The 22258-nt window shown below is 42.3% G+C and overlaps 1 protein-coding gene across 1 annotated transcript in view; it reads right to left on the bottom strand.

Moving 5' to 3' along the window:
- Positions 1 to 22258, bottom strand: part of LOC310897445 (disrupted in schizophrenia 1 protein-like) — a 228033-nt gene that overhangs the window by 5844 nt on the left and 199931 nt on the right. The window contains 2 exon segments of the mRNA XM_083831104.1: positions 8116 to 8247; positions 17932 to 17976. Of these exon segments, the coding sequence (XP_083687230.1) occupies positions 8116 to 8247; positions 17932 to 17976 (177 nt within the window).

The raw sequence follows: 22258 nt of genomic DNA, 5'->3' as shown, positions 1-22258 counted from the left end.
AAGTTAAGATGTTTAATGTTTAATTGGAAAGACCTTTGTTCCAGCCTGAAGGCAAAGATGCACATGGGTGGAAAAGCACTGACCTACCTCCATCATGGCGCGAACAAGAAAGGTAGAACCACATTCTCTCCATGTGACACACACTGGGACACTGGGAAGGACCCACCATCCTGTCACCCAAAATTAAAATCAAAGAGGGCACCATTGCCAATTCTCACTCTTGTGGGATCCCAAAATTTCTTACAGGTGAGGTACAGTCAGGGCCTGAACTCTGCTCTCCTGATTCTGTGGAAAATCTACACTGGTGTAAAGCAAGAGGTACATGAAAGCCTGCCATATCATAAAGGTGAAGGATTAGCAATGTGACCTGCAATGCCTAATAAATGTTTAGGCACAAAATTCTGTTTTCAAAATAACTTTAAAATGTCCATTTTATGGCAAGGGGGGAGATTGTGTGCTTTTAAGATAATAGTATAGCCAGGTTTTCTTCCAACAAAAGCATTTTTACCAGGAGGAACTCTTACATGCATTCAAATTGTCTATCAAAACGCAATTGCTAATTAAGAACAAAAATGACTGTGAAATTGCAATATAGGCTCCATTTAATTTTACTAGGAATTCCAGGCCTTTACTGTCAGGAAAGTAACACCTCTCATCAGCTCTGCAGACACCAGAATGAGTCACCTCTCCTCCTTTGGTTTTTCCAATTAATGATGTGGACTGTTTTCATACACTTTCCAATGATTAACTTTAATTGAACGTTTTGTGGGTCTATTTGGTTATACCACACTGAATTTAGCAAATATGTCATAGTGCTCCAGATGAGCTCTTCTCCACACTCCCCCATTGTTTGATGCTTTTTATACAAAAGTACAGTTTAATATTTACTGTGGAAAGCTTCAATATTAAATGAGAATCCCAAGTGGGTCTGTGTAAATACTCAGGACCAAGAAATATCACTTGCCGAGGCGACCGGCTCCGGGGCAGACGCGTGCTGCAGCGGAGCGCGGGATCGGGACAGGCAGGGCTTTTTTTCGGGCATCGAGCCTACGTGAGGGAGCCGCCAGGCACCGGCAGCCCTCGTGAGGGAGGCTGACGAGGCGTAGGCGGGGCCAGCAGCGTCAGCGACAGCTCCTCCCCCCGGCCGTTCAAAGGCAGCCCTTAGGGAGCGCGAGCGACCAGGAGCGCGGTGACCAGGGCCGGCAAACAGGGAGTGACGCGGCAGTTAGCGAGGCAGTTGGCGCAGGCAGGGCGGGCAGGCAGGGCGGAGCGCTCACACCCGCCCATAGGGACAACTCCTCCAACGGCACTCTCCCGTCAGCTGGGCTGCAATGGTCTCCACCAGGCACGGTGCTTTCTCTAGGAAGTCAGTGCACACCCAGACCGACTGCCCGTCCAAACATGCGGCAGTTCAGGTCTCCGGATGCGGGGAGTGTCTGAGCCTCTTGCTGCCATCGGCGGGAGGCAGGGAGACTGCTTGCGTGAGGTGCGAGCAGGTGGACGACCTGGTCCGCATGGTGGCGGAGCTCAAGGAGGAGGTGCAGAGGCTGAGGGATATCAGGGAGTGCGAGCGGGAGATAGACTGGTGGAGTGACTCCCTGCAGGACCGGAGCGAGAGGGACCAGGGTGAGACGCCCCAAAGGGGGGTGGACCCCCTGCCCTGTTGCCATCGGGCAGAGGGAGGGGACCTGCGAGTTGAGGAGGAATGGAGACAGGTCCCTGCTCGACCTCGCAGGAGATGCCCTCCCCTTCCGGCGCCGCCTTCCCAGGTGCCCTTGAACAATAGGTTTGAGGCCCTGGAGCTCGAGAGACCCGTGGGTGAGGATGAGGTAGGAAGCCTACCCGGGAGGATGCCTGAGGTGAGGAAGTTGACTCCACGCCTCAGGACTGCCTCCACCAAGAAAGAAAGAAGGGTGATTGTTGTGGGCGACTCCCTCCTCAGGGGAACGGAGGGCCCTATTTGTCGGCCTGACCCCACACATAGGGAAGTCTGCTGCCTCCCTGGGGCCAGGGTCAGAGACGTTACCAGGAAGCTTCCAAACCTGGTTCGCCCCTCTGACTATTACCCGCTTTTGATAGTCCAGGCTGGCAGCGATGATGTTGAAAAGAGAAGCCTCAGGGCCATCAAACAGGACTATAGGGGGCTGGGACGATTGGTGGAGGGAGCGGGAGTGCAGGTGGTGTTTTCGTCCATCCCTGCGGGGGAAGGGAGAGGCACGGAGAGGACATGGAAAGCTCATGTGGTTAATAGGTGGCTCAGAGGCTGGTGCCAGCATAGAAATTTTGGGTTTTTTCACCATGGGGAGCTTTACTCGGCACCCGGCCTGATGGCCCCAGATGGGTCTCTATCTCCAAGGGGAAAACGGATCCTAGGCCAGGAGCTGGCGGGGCTCATAGAGAGAGCTTTAAACTAGGTAAGAAGGGGGACGGGGCTCAAACAAGGCTTGTTGGAGCTGTGCCGGGCGAAACAATGGCTAGGCCGGGGAAGAAGGCGATGGCCCAGCTGAAGTGCATCTACACTAATGCACGCAGCATGGGTAACAAACAGGAGGAGCTGGAAGCCATTGTGCAGCAGGCAGGCTACGACTTGGTTGCCATCACGGAGACGTGGTGGGACCGCTCCCACGACTGGAGTGCTGCAATGCCTGGCTATCGGCTCTTCAGGAGGGACAGGCAGCACAGAAGGGGTGGTGGCGTGGCTCTCTACGTTAGAGAATCTTTTGATGTTGTGGAACTCCAGGCTGGGAATGATAAGGTTGAATCCCTGTGGGTTAGGATCCGCGGGAAGGCCGGCAAGGCTAGCATCCTGGTCGGGGTCTGTTATAGACCGCCGAACCAGGATGAGGAGACGGATGAGGAGTTTTATAGGCAACTGACAGAAGTTGCAAAATCGTCGGCGCTTGTCCTCGTGGGGGACTTCAACTTCCCGGACATATCCTGGAAACACAACACGGCACAGAGAAAGCAGTCTAGGAGGTTTCTGGAGAGCGTGGGAGATAGCTTCCTGACGCAGCTGGTCAGTGAACCTACCAGGGGTGGTGCCCCGCTAGACCTTCTCTTCACAAACAGAGAAGGACTGGTGGGAGATGTGGTGGTCGGAAGCTGTCTGGGGCAGAGTGACCACGAAATGGTAGAGTTCTCTATTCTTGGCGAGGCCAGGAAGGGGACCAGTAAAACTGCTGTCTTGGACTTCCGGAGGGCTGACTTTGAGCTGCTCAGGACGCTGGTTGGCCGAGTCCCTTGGGAGGCGGTTCTGAAGGGCAGAGGAGTCCAGGAAGGCTGGGCGCTCCTCAAGAAGGAAATCGTGATGGCACAGGAGCGGTCCGTCCCCACGTGCCCAAAGATGAGCCGGCGTGGAAGAAGACCGGCCTGGCTCAACAGAGAGTTGCGGCTGGAGCTTAGCAGAAAAAAGAGGGTTTATAATCTTTGGAAAAAAGGGCGGGCCACTGAGGAGGACTACAAGGATGTAGCGAGGCTGTGCAGGGAGAAAATTAGAAAGGCCAAAGCTCATCTGGAGCTCAATCTGGCTACTGCCGTTAAAGACAACAAAAAATCCTTTTACAAATACATCAACGCGAAACGGAGGACTAGGGAGAATCTCCATCCTTTACTGGATGCGAGGGGAAACCTAGTTACTAAGGATGAGGAAAAGGCTGAGGTGCTTAATGCCGCCTTTGCCTCAGTCTTTAGCGGCAATACCGGTTGTTCTCCGGACACCCAGTGCCCTGAGCTGGTGGAAGGGGATGGGGAGCTGGATGTGGCCTTCGCTATCCATGAGGAAATGGTTGGCGACCTGCTACGGAGCTTGGATGTGCGCAAGTCGATGGGGCCGGATGGGATCCACCCAAGGGTACTGAGAGAACTGGCGGAGGAGCTGGCTGAGCCGCTTTCCATCATTTATCGGCAGTCCTGGCTATCGGGGGAGGTCCCGGTTGACTGGCGGCTAGCCAATGTGACGCCTATCTATAAGAAGGGCCGCAGGGCAGACCCGGGGAACTATAGGCCTGTCAGTTTGACCTCAGTGCCGGGGAAGCTCATGGAGCAGATTATCTTGAGGGTCATCACGCGGCACTTGCAGGGCAAGCAGGCGATCAGGCCCAGTCAGCATGGGTTTATGAAAGGCAGGTCCTGCTTGACGAACCTGATCTCCTTCTATGACCAAGTGACGCGCTTGGTGGATGAGGGAAAGGCTGTGGACGTGGTCTACCTTGACCTCAGTAAGGCTTTTGACACCGTTCCCCACAACATTCTCCTCAAGAAACTGGCTGCTCGGGGCTTGGACTGGCGTACGCTTCGCTGGGTTAGAAACTGGCTGGATGGCCGGGCCCAGAGAGTTGTGGTGAATGGAGTCAAATCTGGTTGGAGGCCAGTCACTAGTGGAGTCCCCCAGGGCTCGGTACTGGGGCCGGTCCTCTTTAATATCTTTATTGATGATCTGGATGAGGGCGTCCAGTGCACCCTCAGTAAGTTTGCAGATGACACCAAGCTAAGTGCGTGTGTCGATCTGCTCGAGGGCAGGAAGGCTCTGCAGGAGGATCTGGATAGGCTGGAGCGATGGGCTGAGGTCAACTGCATGAAGTTCAACAAGGCCAAGTGCCGGGTCCTGCACCTGGGCTGCAACAACCCCAAGCAGAGCTACAGGCTGGGAGATGAGTGGCTGGAAAGCTGCCTGGCCGAGAAGGACCTGGGAGTATTGGTGGATAGTCGGCTGAATATGAGCCAGCAGTGTGCCCAGGTGGCCAAGAAGGCCAATGGCATCCTGGCCTGTATAAGAAGCAGTGTGGCCAGCAGGTCGAGGGAAGTGATTGTGCCCCTGTACTCGGCTCTGGTGAGGCCGCACCTCGAGTACTGTGTTCAGTTTTGGGCCCCTCGCTACAGGAAGGACATGGACGTGCTCGAGCGAGTCCAGAGAAGGGCGACCAAGCTTGTGAGGGGTCTGGAGAACAAGTCTTACGAGGAGCGGCTGAGGGAGCTGGGCTTGTTCAGCCTGGAGAAGAGGAGGCTCAGGGGCGACCTCATCGCTCTCTACAGTTACCTGAAAGGAAGCTGTAGAGAGGTGGGGGTTGGACTATTCTCCCACGTGCCTGGTGACAGGACGAGGGGGAATGGGCTAAAGTTGCGACAGGGGAGTTTTAGGTTGGATGTTAGGAAGTACTTCTTTACCGAAAGGGTTATTAAGCATTGGAACGGGCTGCCCAGGGAGGTGGTTGAGTCACCATCCCTGGAGGTCTTTAAAAGACGTTTAGATGTAGAGCTTAGGGATATGGTTTAGTGGAGTACTTAGTGTTAGGTCGGAGGTTGGACTCGATGATCTTGAGGTCTCTTCCAACCTAGAGAAATCTGTGAATCTGTGAATCTGTGTGAAATATCACTGGATTTCTCCTTTGTTCAGGTTGTGCTGACAATTACAACTAGCACAGTTGATTTAAGTGTTCTATGCCATCAAAATGTAGAATGAAAAACAATGACATCTGGGATTTTTCTTCTAATACAAACTCAATTATTAATCAAAGCTATGACACACACTAAACATTGGCAAATGGCTCGAGAGCATCAGGAATTTATTTTTCTCAGTGGGGTCTTTAGAAGTGTTCTAATAATAAGACAACAGTACTAATCTACATCTGTGCAGCCCCCAGTCAGATTTTTGACCTAACACAGTTTGTAGGATTTATATGTAAGACAGTTTTTAGGGGGATGAGGAGAAGGGCAAAAATAGCTAAAAAACAAGAGTTTGAAAACATATCCTGCTTTCATTACAATTTCAGATCTTTAAAGATGCTACTCACAGAGTGCTACAGATTTTTAATGAAGACTGCATAATTGCCCAACATTTAGGATAAAAAGTAATTTCATTTAAAACCAAATAAACTACAGTGCAAACAATATATCCATCTATTAGTAATTGATTCTTCTACTGAGGCTAATTACTAGCACCAGTCTCAGTGCTGCTTCCTGCAATATAGGCTAGTTACCTATTAGCAAAAGTTTACTTTATAGGCACTGGGCAGTTTTTAATTGAAAACAAACAAAAATATCTACAGGTCTGTAGCACTGTAGTAGTTATTCTCATTCCTTTTTTGAAGCATAGCACAGTGATTACATGTACCAGATGGTAACATTTTATGCACATTGATCCGGACTACCTCTGAAATAGCAACTGAATGTTAATGAGTGGAAGCTGAATTGCTGAACCGCTTCTCTCTATGTCCCTATGTTTTAAACATGGTTTCTTATTTTGTAACTGATGGTCTTGCTAGGAGGACCGGGATATCACAGGGTGTGCATTTCTGCATTTAGATAACGTGAACTGAATTTCACCGATAGGGGAAATCAGATCTGTATCAGACAACTGTGGCTAAGAATGAGATTAATCTACAACTCTCCTCAACTTCCAGTGATTAGATTTTTATCTTTTCAGCTTACTCATCCAGTTTCAGCAGCTACAAAGAAATATACATGGTCCATGGAAAATACAACTAAGTACTATCAGACATACTTGCAGTGTATTTATTTTCTTTAGGAACCAAAAAATCATTTTTTCAGTTTATTGCACCTTGCATAGCAAATAGTAACTATGACTGGACCTGTCTTAGTGAACACAGGTCTGAATATGAACTTAAGTCTACTGCAAAGATGGGTACAGAACCCATAAATCCAAGCCTCAGTGTTTTTCTACAAGAGTTAATGTGTAAAGTTCATTTGAGAGCGAACGTACCTAAGAGAGGAAGGACTCTGCACATACGCAAGACACATACATGCACATATTTCTGAAAAGAATGGAGATGAGGGAAAAAAACTGCAACTAAGCACGTATGCTGCAAATATGATCTACAGAATATTGGAAACAATTGTCCTGTGGCAAATACAAGAAAATAATCTTTTTTTTTTTTTTGTACGCTGAAATGCTTAGAAAAGAAAGATTTGAAGTCGTGACAAATTAGTGACTGGATTTCTCCTCTCTGTGCAACTCTTCCCCTATATATATATATATATATATTTATTTTTTTTTTCCTTAGAGCTTTTCATGCCAATAACTTTAAAGAAGTCAGGTTTCTAGAAAATAAATTTTGCAATAGCTGGCAATAGATGCCCAATTACCTAAAACAAGGTAGTAGTTCCACGTATTCTATTGATTCTCTTTTCTAGTTTTGCGCTGGACCTCTCTACACTCTTTCCTGGAGGACTGTGCACTTCAGTTTGGGAGAAACTGAATCCTTCTTAGCTCCATTATCACCTCAGCTCACCTTCAGGTGTCTGCTAGTCTCTCCAAAGATGAATGCATTCATCTTTCTTCCTTATTCGCTTGTCTACCACCTCTTTTCCATTAAAAACTAATGAACTAAGTACTTTCATCTTCTTTAGTCTCGTTGGTTCTTATTCTCTTTTCCCTATCTTAGAAGAACAAAATCTCTTTTTTGTGTTTTTTTTTTTATGGAAGTCATAAATGAAAAAATACTCTGTGCTCTTAAATTTTGAAAAATTTCCACAGATGAAGGCCCAACAAATGCCTCTGTAAAGGTTAAGCAATCTTCAATCAGATACTGAATGACAGATGAAGCACAGAAAGAGATAAGAGTGCTTTATAAGACATCTCATCTGGTCACTTGCACTGGAGTGTTAGAGGCAGATTAGATTGCATAGGATACCATATGATGCCTCTGCTGGTCATTTTTTTTTCAAAAGGTAAAGAAAGCCAAATTACATGTGACAGTATACACAGTCTGAGTCAATGATGTAGCATTTAATTTAACTAAATCATGCTGGGAAATGCATGTGTGTCGATGCTTAATTCCATGCAGGTTTTGGTGCACTAGTTATTCACTTTTGTGTGCATTACCAACAAAAGGACTGTAACAGTAGAATAAAAGTGTTTTAATGCCTAATTTCACTTTACAAAGAACTAACGTCTGTTGAAATCAATTAAGGCTGGATCAGACCACAGTGCAAATGCACTGTAGGAAAACTTGCTACAACAAATACTCCCACTTCAGCAAGACAATCAATTCTTCTTGTCTTAATATATTTAATCTATGTTAAGAACTAGTACTCTATGTGAATCTGAAAGGCAAATATTTCACATACATACTTACATAGATATATATCTACAGATACATCAAAAAGGATATGAATAACTCCTTCATCAACTCTGCATGCTGAAGTTTGCAGCTGATCTTCCAGATGCACCAATTTCTCACTTATTGCTTCACATTTTTCATCCAACTCTGCGGAAAATATGAAGAACTCCTAAAGGAAGTTGAAAAAGAAAATAAAGCATGTTTGCTGATGATTATACATTTCTACATGATATTTCCATCAAATTAAGGGCAAAATAAAATATTAGTGAGGGGATATGATGTTTTGCAGTGCTAAGATATTGCCTGAAACCAAATTCCAGTTAAAGAGATAAAAAGTTGTTACTATATAATAATTTGGTGATTTATATGGAATGGAATGTGCTTGTGGTCACAGTCTATTTCCCAGCAGAAAAAAAGTCACGATCTCACTTTCAGCAGAGGATTAAAGGGGTGTGAAGACTGAACTGCTCTCCCTCTTCCCTGTTGTCTCACCACAGCAGGGGAGGGAAAATTCACGCTGACTACACCATTTAGGATCCTAAATTTCAAGTTGTTTTTGTAAACATGATTTACCCATTTAGGCCATTTCAACATTTCAAGAAGCATCATTTTTGGCATCTCACATAAATACAAAAATGTACTTGCCTTTTGAAGAAATATCTGGCTAGAATACTCAGGGACTTTGTTCAACTGATCAGAGAAAACACATCGAAGTCTTACAGAATACAACATGGAACTACACTTTGTTACTGTGTTATGGTGAAATAAGTATAAATTTTCAAAAATAATGGTTGTCTACCTAGACCTTTATATAGGCCAAGGCTTTATCTATTTTAAATCGAGTATTCTAAACCCATTACAAAGGCTGTTCCTATAGATTTGTTTGCTTTCAGATATACTGCAGAAGGATAATTTGTATCTTTTATATTTTGTATTGACTTCCTCTTTGAGAAATGACTCAAATAAGCAGCATTACTGAGTGAGGAAAAAAATCAACCAATTTGTGCAGCACTGAGATTAGCCTTTTGCCCTCCAAGGCATCATAGTGCTGTCTACAGTGAAAGACGGGACATCTGTAAAGAAAAGATTATGGTGTGAAGATGAAGTTTGGCTGGAGCTACATTGAAAAAAACAGATCATTCATCAGCTGGAATACAGACAACTGGATTTTCTCTAGACCTAGAGTATGTACTCATCTATAGCTAGCTACATATGTGTCCATATACAAATATCAGAAAATTTTTGCTCCTTTGAAAAAGTATTGGAGTCCTTTACACTGAGCCGTGATATCAGGCATCAGTGGTTGTTTGAGAGAAATCAAGTCTTCAGTCAACGAAATTGTGCCAAAAATTGTTGGAATGCTGCCCATTGGGAAAATCTGATTTTTGGTAAACACATTTACCAGACCTCAATTTTGCGCTACCCTTACTGTTTGCGTCACACAGTACGTACGCAGAGTCAAATGTCAGAAGAGGTCTGCTTGCTGGTACATCCTCTGTTACAGCACAGAGCTTTGACCTTTTGCCTTCCTATGTCTTCTGCCAGACACAGCTATTCAGCAGATTGCATGGGTATGCAATGAGCTGTAGCTCAAAGGCTGGACAAGCGAAAGGGAGACAGGTTATGTTGCGAATGCCCACAGCTTAGAAGCAGAGAAGTACAACATGAGAAGCAGCCAGCTAAGTCCCTGGCCCTGTACATGAGACCTGAGCAGCCAAATTCAGAGTTGTTATCAAGTATCAGAATCTACAACAGAATTCACCAGAGTAAACAGATGTAAAATTGACCCATTGTTTTTAAAATAAGAACAAGGTAGGAGAACATACACATTCTCCCTACATCAACTAGGAATGTCCTTGTCTCTAGACTGAGGACAGAAGATGAGGAACAAGTCTTCCATCCAGCTGTTAAATCATTATTCAATAAAACAGCAGGACTCCATATGCTTTTAGGGAGTGGGATAACCCAGGCAGTTTATACCAACAGAAAGCTTTTCGAGAATCACTCTATGACACACATGCAAGAACAGATGACAGTTGTCTAAAAGAACTTAGGTCTCATGCTAGGAAGGAGAGAGTCAGTAAATTGTAAGTAAATTGTAAGTAAAACTTGCCTACTCTGAAAGAACATCTAAAGTGATGGCCATCCTGGAGAAAGCTCAACTTCTGAACATTTTTCTATAGCAGCTCATTACCCATGGAAAATCAGATCTTCACATAATCATCATCTCAAATGCATGAAAAACAAGACAAAAAACATGCAGTGCCATACCATCATCGAACAGTTAATTTATGAAGAACAGCTTTTATTAACACACAAGCTCTTCAGGACTGCTCTGACAGACAAAAGCCATAAACAAAGTTTTCAGATCAGACTCTTTCTACAGATTGTGTACTTAGGCAAAATGAGTTAGTCCTGTACAGATCCTGAAGAAATGATATCTTATAGAAACACATAAAAAGCAGGCTCTAGCTCTTGCAACATCAATATATTGTATACTTTTGTCTGATCCACTTACTGCTTTTATCAAGGGGATACTGTTGACAGTAGGACAGTGTATCCAGAGAACTGGTCAACAAATTAGCAGTGCCACCAGTGGCTGTAAAAAATCTGTTTCTTCCACTTGAAAATGGCCCTGTTTCCTGTCTAGTAGATGCAAACACAAGGAGTTCACTGAGCAGCTAATCCAAATGATAAGTGCACTGTCTGCGTTTGTTTAGACCTGCTGTGAACATCCATAGTGGAAATTATTTCCCTAATCACTACCAGTGAGCATACAGGACAAATCCTAGGGCAAATTCCCACAGGGCCTCCTAGACGTACCCCTTCTCTGCACTTCAAATGGAATAAGAGATGCTGGCAAGAAGAGACAGTACTTAGAGACATGGTTGGCAAAAAAGGCTCCAAGCTGCAAGTATGGCCTAGTTCTAAGGTGGTCAGGTCCTGAAAACTTGAGATGAAATATAATTACAGCCTGAAATTCACATTGGCAATGCAGCTGGATGACTATACTTACCAGTGTGCAGCTAACTAATCCAATCTCATATTGGACATTTTCTTTTCCTTTTAAAATAAAACTTTACAGTCAAGTAAGCAAAGGTCCCAAGAATGACAAAAGGAAAGAGGGAACCCATGAGCCAGCCCTCAAGCCTCTAGGGCTTCAGCTGAACACTCATTCTGTAGCAAGCACAGTGCTTTGCATCAGTACTCGCCCGTATTTTGGGTTTCTAAGCTTTGGCTAGTAGCTTCCACCCTGCTGCAGTTTCTGACAAGGAGTTTATTGGTGAGCTAAACATGCTCAGAAATAAGATTCTGTAATTCTCACAGCCATTCACATTAATTCCTCTGTCAACTGAATACTTAGATTCTCACTTGAAGTAAAATATCCATTCTAGCTCACATGTAACAAATACCGTAAATCTTCCTGATTTATTGCATTTTGAATACACAACAAATTACCTAAAATGTAACAGAAATCATGTTTACTTTGGAAACTAAGATAAATGAAAAGTGAGTACTAGGAAAAATTGTGTGCTCAACAAAGAACTGTTCCAACAATACGGAGAAGCAGGGAAATATAAATAAGTAAAAATCCAATCAAACTTATTTAGGTCTTTGAACCCTTGTACCCATTTAATCATAACTGCATGGTTATAGCTGCTCTGTGGTGTAACTAAAATATCTCCATAAGGTGGATGTTACCTTTTGTTAATCTTAAAAACTTAATGTGCATTCTGCAGCTTTAATCTAGCAATAATAGTGTATGGATAAACTATTTTTGCATCTGTATGACACAGAACTGCCTTTTCGGCTGAAATGAGAAGTTCCTCCATAGTTTAGACATTGTCTCTCAAGGATGTACTCACAAACATCACGGGAAAAATGCAGGAGAGTCATCATATATATAGTATATAATCATATATGGATTACATACAGAACATGTATATGACGGCCATTCTTATTTTGGATTGGAAGGATCTGGTGGTGCAGACATTTATAACTTCGGTTTAGGTAACCTAGTTTAATATCAACAGCTATACATAAGATGGTAAAAACATATACTGCTCTCAAAAACATACAGGAAGAATCCTAAATATTCAATCAATTCCACAGCTCCTGCCCCTAGACCCTCGTATGTAAAAAGTATGATAACCCAGAGAACTAGATAGGAAAGGTCCCTCTCAGAGCCTTCTATGCCTGCTAATGTCACTGGTAACATTTTTATTTGACATTTGTCTATGTAGGCAGGAAAACACTGTCAGTGACACACAAACTATTCAGAACAGCTCCTGGTTGGAAAGTGGCACTTTACAGTGATCAACTTCTCTGAGAGGAAAGTGGACTCTGCCTCCAGCTCAGTGTACTAATAAAATACAACTCATCCAAGCTTGTAGGTTACGTCAATGCTACAAGCTGTGCTAAGTCTTAAGACTTCTTTGTTTATTTCTGCACTAACAGCACTTTTAGGAGAGACTGAAGCAGTCAGGAAAGAGCTGAGATGCAATTTTGCTTTATGGATTTTTCTGTGAATGGGGATATAGCTGGTTGGGATTATTTTTTTTTTCTAAATCCTTAAACAGGTCAAAATGGTACAAATGCGGGTCTGACTTGTTATTTGTTATGGTGGTAACTGAAGAAATTCTTCTACCTTCTCATGCAAAGTATAAATTCTTATTCTGTCCCAGATGCTGCACAGCATCAGTGCACTGAATTAGGAGCAGAGGAAATGGCTTCCACTTTAGTCTTCTGCATTTCATTTTACCCTTTTACAAGCCATTTTAGTCACCTATGAGCAACACCTCCTCGACAGCTTTACTCGAGTAAAATGTTTGGTCAGCTTTTCCAGTGCAAACTCCTTCTGTGCTCTCTTGGATCCAATTCAGCAATTTTATACGGAAGAATCAGTATTCTAGTAGCTAGATTGATCTAACTCTGTTAGGGATTAGAGCCTCTATTAGTCTGGTTGTTGTGCTGAGAAGCAGGATTCCCAGATAAATCCTTAAAATTTGTTCTTAATGCACAGAAACTTTGTAGGAGTTAGTTGCCTTGCTTCAAACTAGCAGTATCATAACCCTAATGAAATAGGGCAAACAGAAGCCTTAAAAGACCTCATGCAAAACATCACAGCCAGATTTTTTTCACCTCTACTAAATCCTCTCTCTAAGAGTTAAAATCATTCAAAGCAATATAAATAACAACTACAAAAGCTGCCCTTGCAGACAGATACTTTTTGTTACGGCACAAGGCTTAGAACAGTGACTTATTGTTTGCAGAAGTGCTGCATGCTTGCCCTCACCCCTAGCAGAAGTTACTGGAAATTGTGACCACTTGAAACTCCAAAAAGTCAGGCTAGGGCATCTCTTAAATCATTTCTAGAAACAAAATGGAAATGTCCATATGCTTGCCCTCCTTGAGCAGATGCTTCAGTCGCATGCCGGCTACATGCACATGCCCTCAGTCAGTGAGCTGCATAGCCACGAAGTGTCTGAAGTGAAGGAAGCCTTTGCCTCTGCCCTGCATCCCAGCACTGCTGTCCTGCGTGCACTGTCCTGTGTGGTGCTGTAGGTGAGAAGGGCAAAGCAGTCACTGACAGCAGGCCTGATCTTGTATTCTGAAAATAACGCTTCTTACTCCTGACCACCACCATCCCAGAATCATGGCAAGAGCAATCAGGAAGCAACAAAGGGCCACAAAAGCCCCCTCCGTGGTTTGTAGTGAGATCAAGAACACCGTTACTGCCCTCAACTGATGCCTGTCTACACAGCTCTTAGCAGCTGATAGGGATTTTGTGGTTCCAGCTGTCAGGACAGAGCCTGCTCCAGGGCTCAACCATCCTTACAGTGAGCAGGTTTTCCTAATCCAAACTTCCCTTGCTACAAACTAAGATGTTTTCATTTCATTTTACCCTTACGCAGCACACAATAACTGATCATTATCCTCTTTACTATTATTTTTTCTGTGATGGAAGATTTTGACTTTCAACCAGACCAAGATTTCTAAACATTTTATTTGTATTCCTTTCTTTCTTTTCTTCAGCATGTCCCTATCATCTACACAGAGATACCCAGACCAGTGCCATATTCCCGTGGAGGCTTTGACATTCTCAGCTACGCACAATAATTATTTCTTACAACTGCCATTCCCATTAATGAAGATGCAAATGACTTTTGCCCTTCTTTGCAACAGGATCAAGGTAATGAATCCCACTCTGTTTGCAGTCCACTATAACCCGAGATTCTTATTCCACAGTATTGTCATCTTAGCTGCTGTTTACCATCTGTATACATAAACGTGACTTTTTTTCTGCCCCAAGTGCAATTTGCACCTGTCTTTTAACATATCACATCTTATTGATTTCAGGCTAGTCTTTCAATCTATCAAGAACATTTGGAATTCTAATCCTAATTGAAATTATGTTGGCTGGCACATAGACTCCTGGCCTATCTCCTTTTTAAAGGCAAATACCAACTCTGCCTTTTACTGATCTCTTGGGACTTCAACCTTCCTTTAGGAGTTCTCATAGGAGCTTGTTAATGGTTTGGAGATTGTTTTACTTGGCTCCTATGTGCCTTAGAAGGAATTTCATCAGTCTAGCCTGACTTCAGTGCATCTCACATACCTTCAGACCCTTCACCATGTTCTTCTCTTGCTACCTTGTGGTGAATACTAACGGCATTACATATATGGGCACAGTTTATTATTTTTAGAAAGACCTCAAGCTAAGAAAATAAAGAAAAGAAAAAGTTCTGCACTCTGCCCTCATTTTATCTTCTCATTTAACTTTCTTATTAGAAGACATACTGATGCTTTCTTTCAGCTATCCCTTACAGACAGCTTACCACTGAAGTCTCCTGACAGTATGCATCTTTTGCTTACCGAAACTTAGTGTGTACTGTGGTCTTCCTGGTTCACTCTTGTAGTGTGCACTGCTCTTTCACAGGCCCATCATTAGCATATTTTTTAGTTTTCCTTTCAAAAGTCTTATGGGACGCTGAAGGGTCTCTGACATGGATGGACACACAGTCTGTAACTGTTTGCTCTTTTCCACAACAAAAGACCATGATGCTTTATTAACAATATGATGTCTTCTGGAGGGTACCAAAGATCATCTGCTGCTTCCTCCTACCTGTTGTTTCCCTGCTTTTCTTTCATGGAGGTGGCTCTCTGACTTTCCACAGAACTAGGATCAAGGATGTTTCCCAGTTACTTCTGCTCTTATCACCTTCCACTTACAGACTGCTAGCTTGTTCCATCAGCCTGTTTATGCACATTTAGGAGACTTCAGCACTACAACATGCTCCTGTTTCTCATATGCAACAACTCAGGCATGAAACTTTCCAGACAGCTGTTTTGCAACTGTGAGCTACCTCCCCCACCATCACATGCTTTTCCCACATTCCCTTTGCTTGCACCAATCCTTTTCCCTCCTCTGCAGGGATACAACAACACATGGGAGTGTTAAATGACTCATCAAAATTACAGCCTGATGTCGGCAATCCTTTCCCTCGTGTATCTTCCATTACAGCCATGGAGGAGTGTCCTTGGAAAATCATCTCTGCAGCAATAGAGCTCTCCATTGCCTTCCAGCACCCTGCTGCAGTCTGTGTGACAGCAGTCTTCCCATTCTCATCCCTAGTAGATTCAAGATTTTCCCTGAGTGCAGGCTTCCTAAAATCAGTACAGACTACTGCATCGACTCATTTAATTAAACTGGGACAATTCCAGTTCCTGCTGTGGGAGGATAAGGCTATTTACTGACTTACAAATAAAAATTCACAGTGGGCCAGGAGCTGGAAGAGAAACAAAAGCACCATATTGTTTTCTAGTGTCCACATCCCGCTGTGCTAGGAGTCAGCATAGCTGGGTATCATTTATAGGTGGTTCGTAGTATTGTTCGCTCCCATCTCTGCTCCTGAGTCACTAAGATGCAACAGTGTGGAATGACTAACAGGGAGCTCTCCTGCAGGCAACGGGGAGACTGACAAGGATTAAGGGACCAGAGTGTTAAAGGAACATTTAGGCAAAGCCTTGACAGGGCAGAGGGTGCTGACAGTTTCATAGATCCTTTATAAAGCTGTCTACAAGTCTACCTCAATCCAGCTGTGGCAGCGTGGTAGAGCCTGGCTTTCTAACTCATTTCAATTTCCTTTATTTATATCATTGCTCTTGATTCTCTTTATGCATTTTTCCCCTCAAAACTTCAAAAGGGTAAAGTTCCTCTGCCTGCGAGGGCTCTAAGACATTAAGCTCTTGCTGAAGACTTCCCTAGCAGTACCCCTGTATGCCTGGCTGCTCTGCACATACATAAGCCCAGCATGCACGACACTCTCATGTCCTGGGCACATCTCCTGTTAAGCAAAGGACAACTTCTTTACTGAGGGTCTGGGTGTTCAGTGCAGGTCACTGCTGCACACAAGCACACAGCAGAGCTTTCATCTGCTTTGGTCCAGACCATATGCAATTTTTAGTCTCAACCAAATATTTTACCACCTTGGCATCTATCACTACCAACATTCCTTTATGCTGCCTTTTTGGCAGTAGAGCTTTTTGGTACCTTTATCCTGTGGGACTACCCACTCCTACTTCACGTCATCCATGGACGTAAGCACCTGCAGCTTTGCTTTAATTCAAAGCAAAATTCACAGTTGAGAGAGGTTTTTTGCATTTTGTGGTGACTGTTTTTTGCACGGCTCACATCAACTCTCAAGGGTTCCCATTTTCATTTATGCTGAATTCACACAAAGATAAGCAGTCCATCCTAGGCATGTTCTCATGTCAGTCTCCTTGTATACAAGGTCAACAATCTGAGCTTGGTCTTGCAATAGATTATCTTTCCTGGAGCGTTCCAGCTGCTCCACAGCCTTTGGATTCATTGGTGGGGATCCAAAGAAATATCTCATATGAATAGTTATCCCAAATTGCAACTTTCTTCTGGTTTTGTGTGTGTGTTGTTGTGTGTTTTTTTTTTTTTCATTTGCTTGGCTAACTGCTTGTCCCTTGTACTCGTCAGGTGGCATGTATACTAATATGGGAGGTCAACTGGGGGTTACTTACCTATGCAATTAATTTGCTGGCTGGACAAAATGCATGGATACTAAATTTCCTTAATATGTAGGCTGCAACCCAAGGCATACTGATCACACTGAATCTGTACAGCTCCTTTAACCACTATCAATCTCCTTACACATATATTACCTAAACTCTTAGTTTGTATGTAGACAGTAACAAGCAGATTTTTCTCATCACTTTCACAGGGCATCTTATGTTACTCAATTATCCTGGACTTTGCTCAAATATATAGACTAGGATCTGACATCTTTTTATTTATGAAAATAGAATGAAATGACAAACATCCATTATTTTTATTCAGGCAAAAATCCTATTGACATGTGTTCTGCTCTATGCTACTATACTTTTCAAATAAATTCAAGAGGATTTATAAAGGCATTTTTTAGTGATACACGAGGAGCCGTGTAAAACATCATGATTTTTTTCCATTCTTAAGCATTATTATGGTGCTACAGTGGGGTTGGCTAACTATAACTGGTTCTACATTTCCCCAACATATCCTTTCTGTTGTTCATTTGAATTAAAAGCACTGGCAAAGTGAAATTTAACTATAAACTCTCTGAAATATGCAGCAATTTTGCCATTATCTTCAATGGAAAAAAGGAATGGGCCAACTCTGATGGTGCCTCTGTTGTTTTTCTAAATGCTTGCATACTACATAGCGATTTTGCTCTCAAATTTTTACCAAAAGGTAACACTGTAAGAACAGGTATCATTAATTCTAATTCAGCCCCAGAAAGGCCTGTACAATGTCACCACTTTATACTGCCTAGAAAACACTTACCTCAGATAAATGACCCTCTGCTCCAAATGAAATGTCTTCCACAACCTGTTACAGATAAGTTTTTAAGTATATGGTACATACATGTATAAACATTAAGATTTCAATGGAACTTACAAAAACAGTATAGCACATAAAAAGTTATATAAGCTGAACAATTACATCATTTTACTACAGATGTATGAAACATTTCAATTGCTTTTCTAATGGGGCCGTGGCAGCCACCCAATATTTAAAGCTAAATTTGAATACATTTTATTAAAGCCTGACTCTTGGCTTCCCTGTTAAAACCCACAAGGAACACTGCCTCTAAAACTGAATGACTAAATATAGATTGAGACAAACTTCTCTACCAAGCTCTTACTGATCTAAACACCATTCAAAAGTCTACAGAAATTTTCTGGCACAAACCCTGTAAATGACTTTGGGCAGGAGATTCTGCCCCCACTGATGGTTTTTATTAGTAACATGTGGTAACTATAGTTCCTCTTTCAAAACTTACTTTGTCTGTAAAGTCTGTAAGAAATTTGGCAATTTTTCACTGATTGAGGAACAGTCGAAAAATTTCATGTTAACGTTCCTGGAAAATCATTAATACTTATCTCAAATAATTATATTGTTAATATCTAAATAAACAGAGATAGGGATAGTACTTTGATAGGACAATACTTAGTATCACAGGTATGTATATATATGTATAATAAAGTATAAAATCATTACTCTTCCATAAGACCATTATGATTTCTGGATATTTCAGTAGTCTATATGAAGAGAGGTTGTTTAGATTTATTTTACCTACCATACTCATTTTCTCTTATTATATTTTCACTGCAACATACTTGTAAGCATTAAACTTACTGAGATACTATTATCTCCATCTAAAGAGTTAGCATGTTTACCAATAGATATGACAGTATCACCTGCAGCTAAGGGGCATCTTACCGCACAACCACGTGTGTGACTGTACAACAACGATCTGATCATTGTATACAAGCCAGATTCCTGTTTTTACAGCAACCCTTTCCAGCTTGGATTAATATGGAAAACATTCAAACACTGACTTCCACTGATGCTTAATGCTGACATTCAAAAAGATGATTAGATTTTAAGTTTCCAAATTACATTTGAAGCTCTACAAATACAATATTTAATTAAAACTCAAATGAAAGCACAGTTTATTTAGCATTCTAAAGGCTTTGTCCTTTACGCATTGCACATTTGCCTCCTGTATCACAGGCTATCTCAATGCACGGTAATGAGTTGCAGCCTGCTAACCGAGGCTTTCTTGTTCCTTGCTATTGCTAAATTCTAAAAAATGTTGTGTCATATGCTGTGATGACTTCTTTTTAATGACAGACAGCACACTGAACATTACTTTTTTTCATAGCTGCTCACTTAATATCACTTAAAACATTTATTATCTTGAAAACAGTGAATCAAATGAATGCTTTGCAATGATAGAACCTTCCCAACACTAATGCTTTCAAAAAGACTTCTAAACATCTTCCCAGATGGCAAAACTGAAGTATGCAGAAGTGAGGAAAGAAAACCAGCCCTTAACTCTTACCTCTTTTCTTGCTTCGTTAACAGTGAAAAAATGAGAAATGACCTACAAAGAATTCTGATGGGATAACTACCAAAAACGCTGACTTACAAGAAAGGTAACACTACTGAATTTTGTTTTTTACCTTGTAACTTTAATCACCTCAATTTTCTTGAAATCTAGTAGGTGTTTCTTTCCTTCATAGTGATTAAGAGGGAACACTGCACAGCATGCCAGATAGCAGAAGAAGAAAAAAGGATAGGTCAGGAACTCAAGCCTGCAGGCACACACATACTCATGTTCATCAAGATACTCGGTGTTAGGGAGGTCCCAGCACACACACATCTCTATGTTTATTAGTTATCATTGATGCTGCTAGCGTTATTAAAAGGTATAGCTTATACATACATTATTGACAAACAAAAATAAAGCAAGATTTCATAAGTAGTGGAACAAGCAGGCATTAATGTCTGAAGAGAAATGAAACGCTACTGCATATTTTAGAAATCACTCATATATTCATATATACGCATCTAACTACATATTAATGACCACAGCAACTTTCATCTCACTCACATGCAGCCCTGGCAATATAATTTGCAGTTTAAAAGTATGGATCATTTCCGGGATGAAAATTAGAACCCATCTTGAATTCCTCAGAGACTTGGGAGAAAAATCAATCCCAGTTAGTTAGCGAAAGACAAACTAGAACTGCACTGGCAGGGCACCTCATTTTCGGCAGAACAGCTACTACCTGAAGAATACACGCTTACATGAAAAAACAAGAATCTATTTTAACTTCATTAGAAAACAACTGACTTTGACAAGATTGAGACTAGAAGTACCGTCTACAACTTTGCTTCAGCACTTTTTAAAATACTATACTCTAATAAATTATCTGTAGTTGAGAAGGGTGCACCTTAATTTTAAGTAACTCAAGATTGTTTTGGTATTAATTTTAGTGGCCTCACTTTATTTAATTTTGACCAAAAAATTAGTAATGATGTTTCAGTAAGCTGAGCTGCCAAAACGTGTGATTGTTTTCCCTGGTTAACAGTCAGTTTTATAAAGGAAGTCTGACTTACAGGATTATTTGGGGTATGCCATAGTCTACTGCATAAACAACCTGAGAAAAATTTCTCTACTGTCTTAGAAAACAGTTATGAAGACTATAAAGTAACTGTTGACAGTTAATAAACCTGTACTCACACATGACAGTAAAATATCTGAACTTTCACAGAATTTATACCTTGCATATTTTATATCAGAACATTCATATCTTGTGATCTAGTGAGAATATTTAATTAAAGATGAAAAATGTCCCTTCTGCAAAGCAGTATCTGAGGATCTAAGTGAGGGGTTATTTCTATTCTTCTGTTCTTTTTTTTTTTTTTTAATTCTTGTGTTTGTTTCTTTGTTTTCTAATGAAACCTACACAGAAGGATAATTATATGCAAGAAAACTGCATTTATAATATACATCAATAAAAACAAATCCACTGCTCAGTAATATTTAGCCAGATAGAACATGATAAATAATTGGGGCACTTTATTTATAGCATTCCACCATCAGGAGAATTAATTACCTGGGAAGGCAACGCACCTTCAAAGGCATATATACACATACGCTAATATTACCCCTTGCAGTACTGTTTTGAACCTAGCAATTCAGTAATCTCTCAATACAAAGCATGCCACTCTTTTCTTGCTTCAGTGACCAACAGCTGTCTCTTTAGAAATTCCCTAATGGAGAGCAGAGGTGACACAGCAGAAGAGAAGGGTCGTTCTAGAAACGTAGCAAGGACATCAAACTACTCCTCTCACAGAGAGGGCACAGGCTTGTTAAATAATATCTAGCCAAGTATATTTGACAAATACATGTTTTTCCATTAGGTACCTCCACTAATAAATGGTATCTCCTGAAAAACAGTTATAAAAACTACTAATGGACAACAGTAAGACTTTCTTTATGAAAGTGACAGACATGGCCAAGGTAGACATTAAAATCCACATTACTACATTGTTTTTTGTTTTGCTGCTGTACTGGGTCTGGCTGGGATGGAGTTAACTTTCCCTGCAGCAGCCCATACGGTGCTGTGCTCTGCACTTGTAGCTAGAACAGCCCTGGTATCACACCAGTGTTCTCTCTCTTGCTGAGCAGTGCTGGCACAGCAGCAGGACTCTCTCCAAACCATCCCAAAGCCAGCGGGCAGGAGGTGGGGAGGGGACATCACCAGGGCAGCTGACCCAAACCGACCAAAGGGATGTTCCATACCGTACGGTGTCACACTCCGCAATAAAAGGTGGGAAAGGGAATGGAGAGGAGGGGCTCTCATTATGAAGATGTCTGTCCTCCCAGACAACCACTACATGTATTGAGGCCCTGCTTCCCGGGACATGGCTGAACACAGCTCACTGATGGGAAGTAGAGAATTTTATTTTTTCTCTCCCTGTGTTTCTGTGTGGCCTTTGTTTGTTTTTTTCCCCTCTTCCTTTTCCCTTTAATTAAATTATCCTTATCTCAACTCATGAGCCTTTTTTTTTTCCAGCATACTTTCTTCTCCCCCTCTTCTGAGGAGGGGGAGTGAGAGAGTGGTTGTGGTGAAGTTCAGCTGCCCAGCAAGGTAAAACCACCACAGCCACGAATATAAAACATTTTTAAAATGAAAACATTACAATACCATATAACAGAACATTTAAATGCTGCAACAGTGGATTGCCTTTCATAGAGCCACAGAATCATAGAATATCCCAAGCTGGAAGGGACCCACAAGGATCACCGAGTCCA

The sequence above is a fragment of the Anser anser genome (assembly GCF_964211835.1).
Source record: "Anser anser genome assembly, chromosome: 3".
NCBI lineage: Eukaryota > Metazoa > Chordata > Aves > Anseriformes > Anatidae > Anser > Anser anser.
The sequence above is the reverse complement of the archived record's forward strand: the minus strand, read 5'-3'. Positions and strand labels throughout refer to the sequence as shown.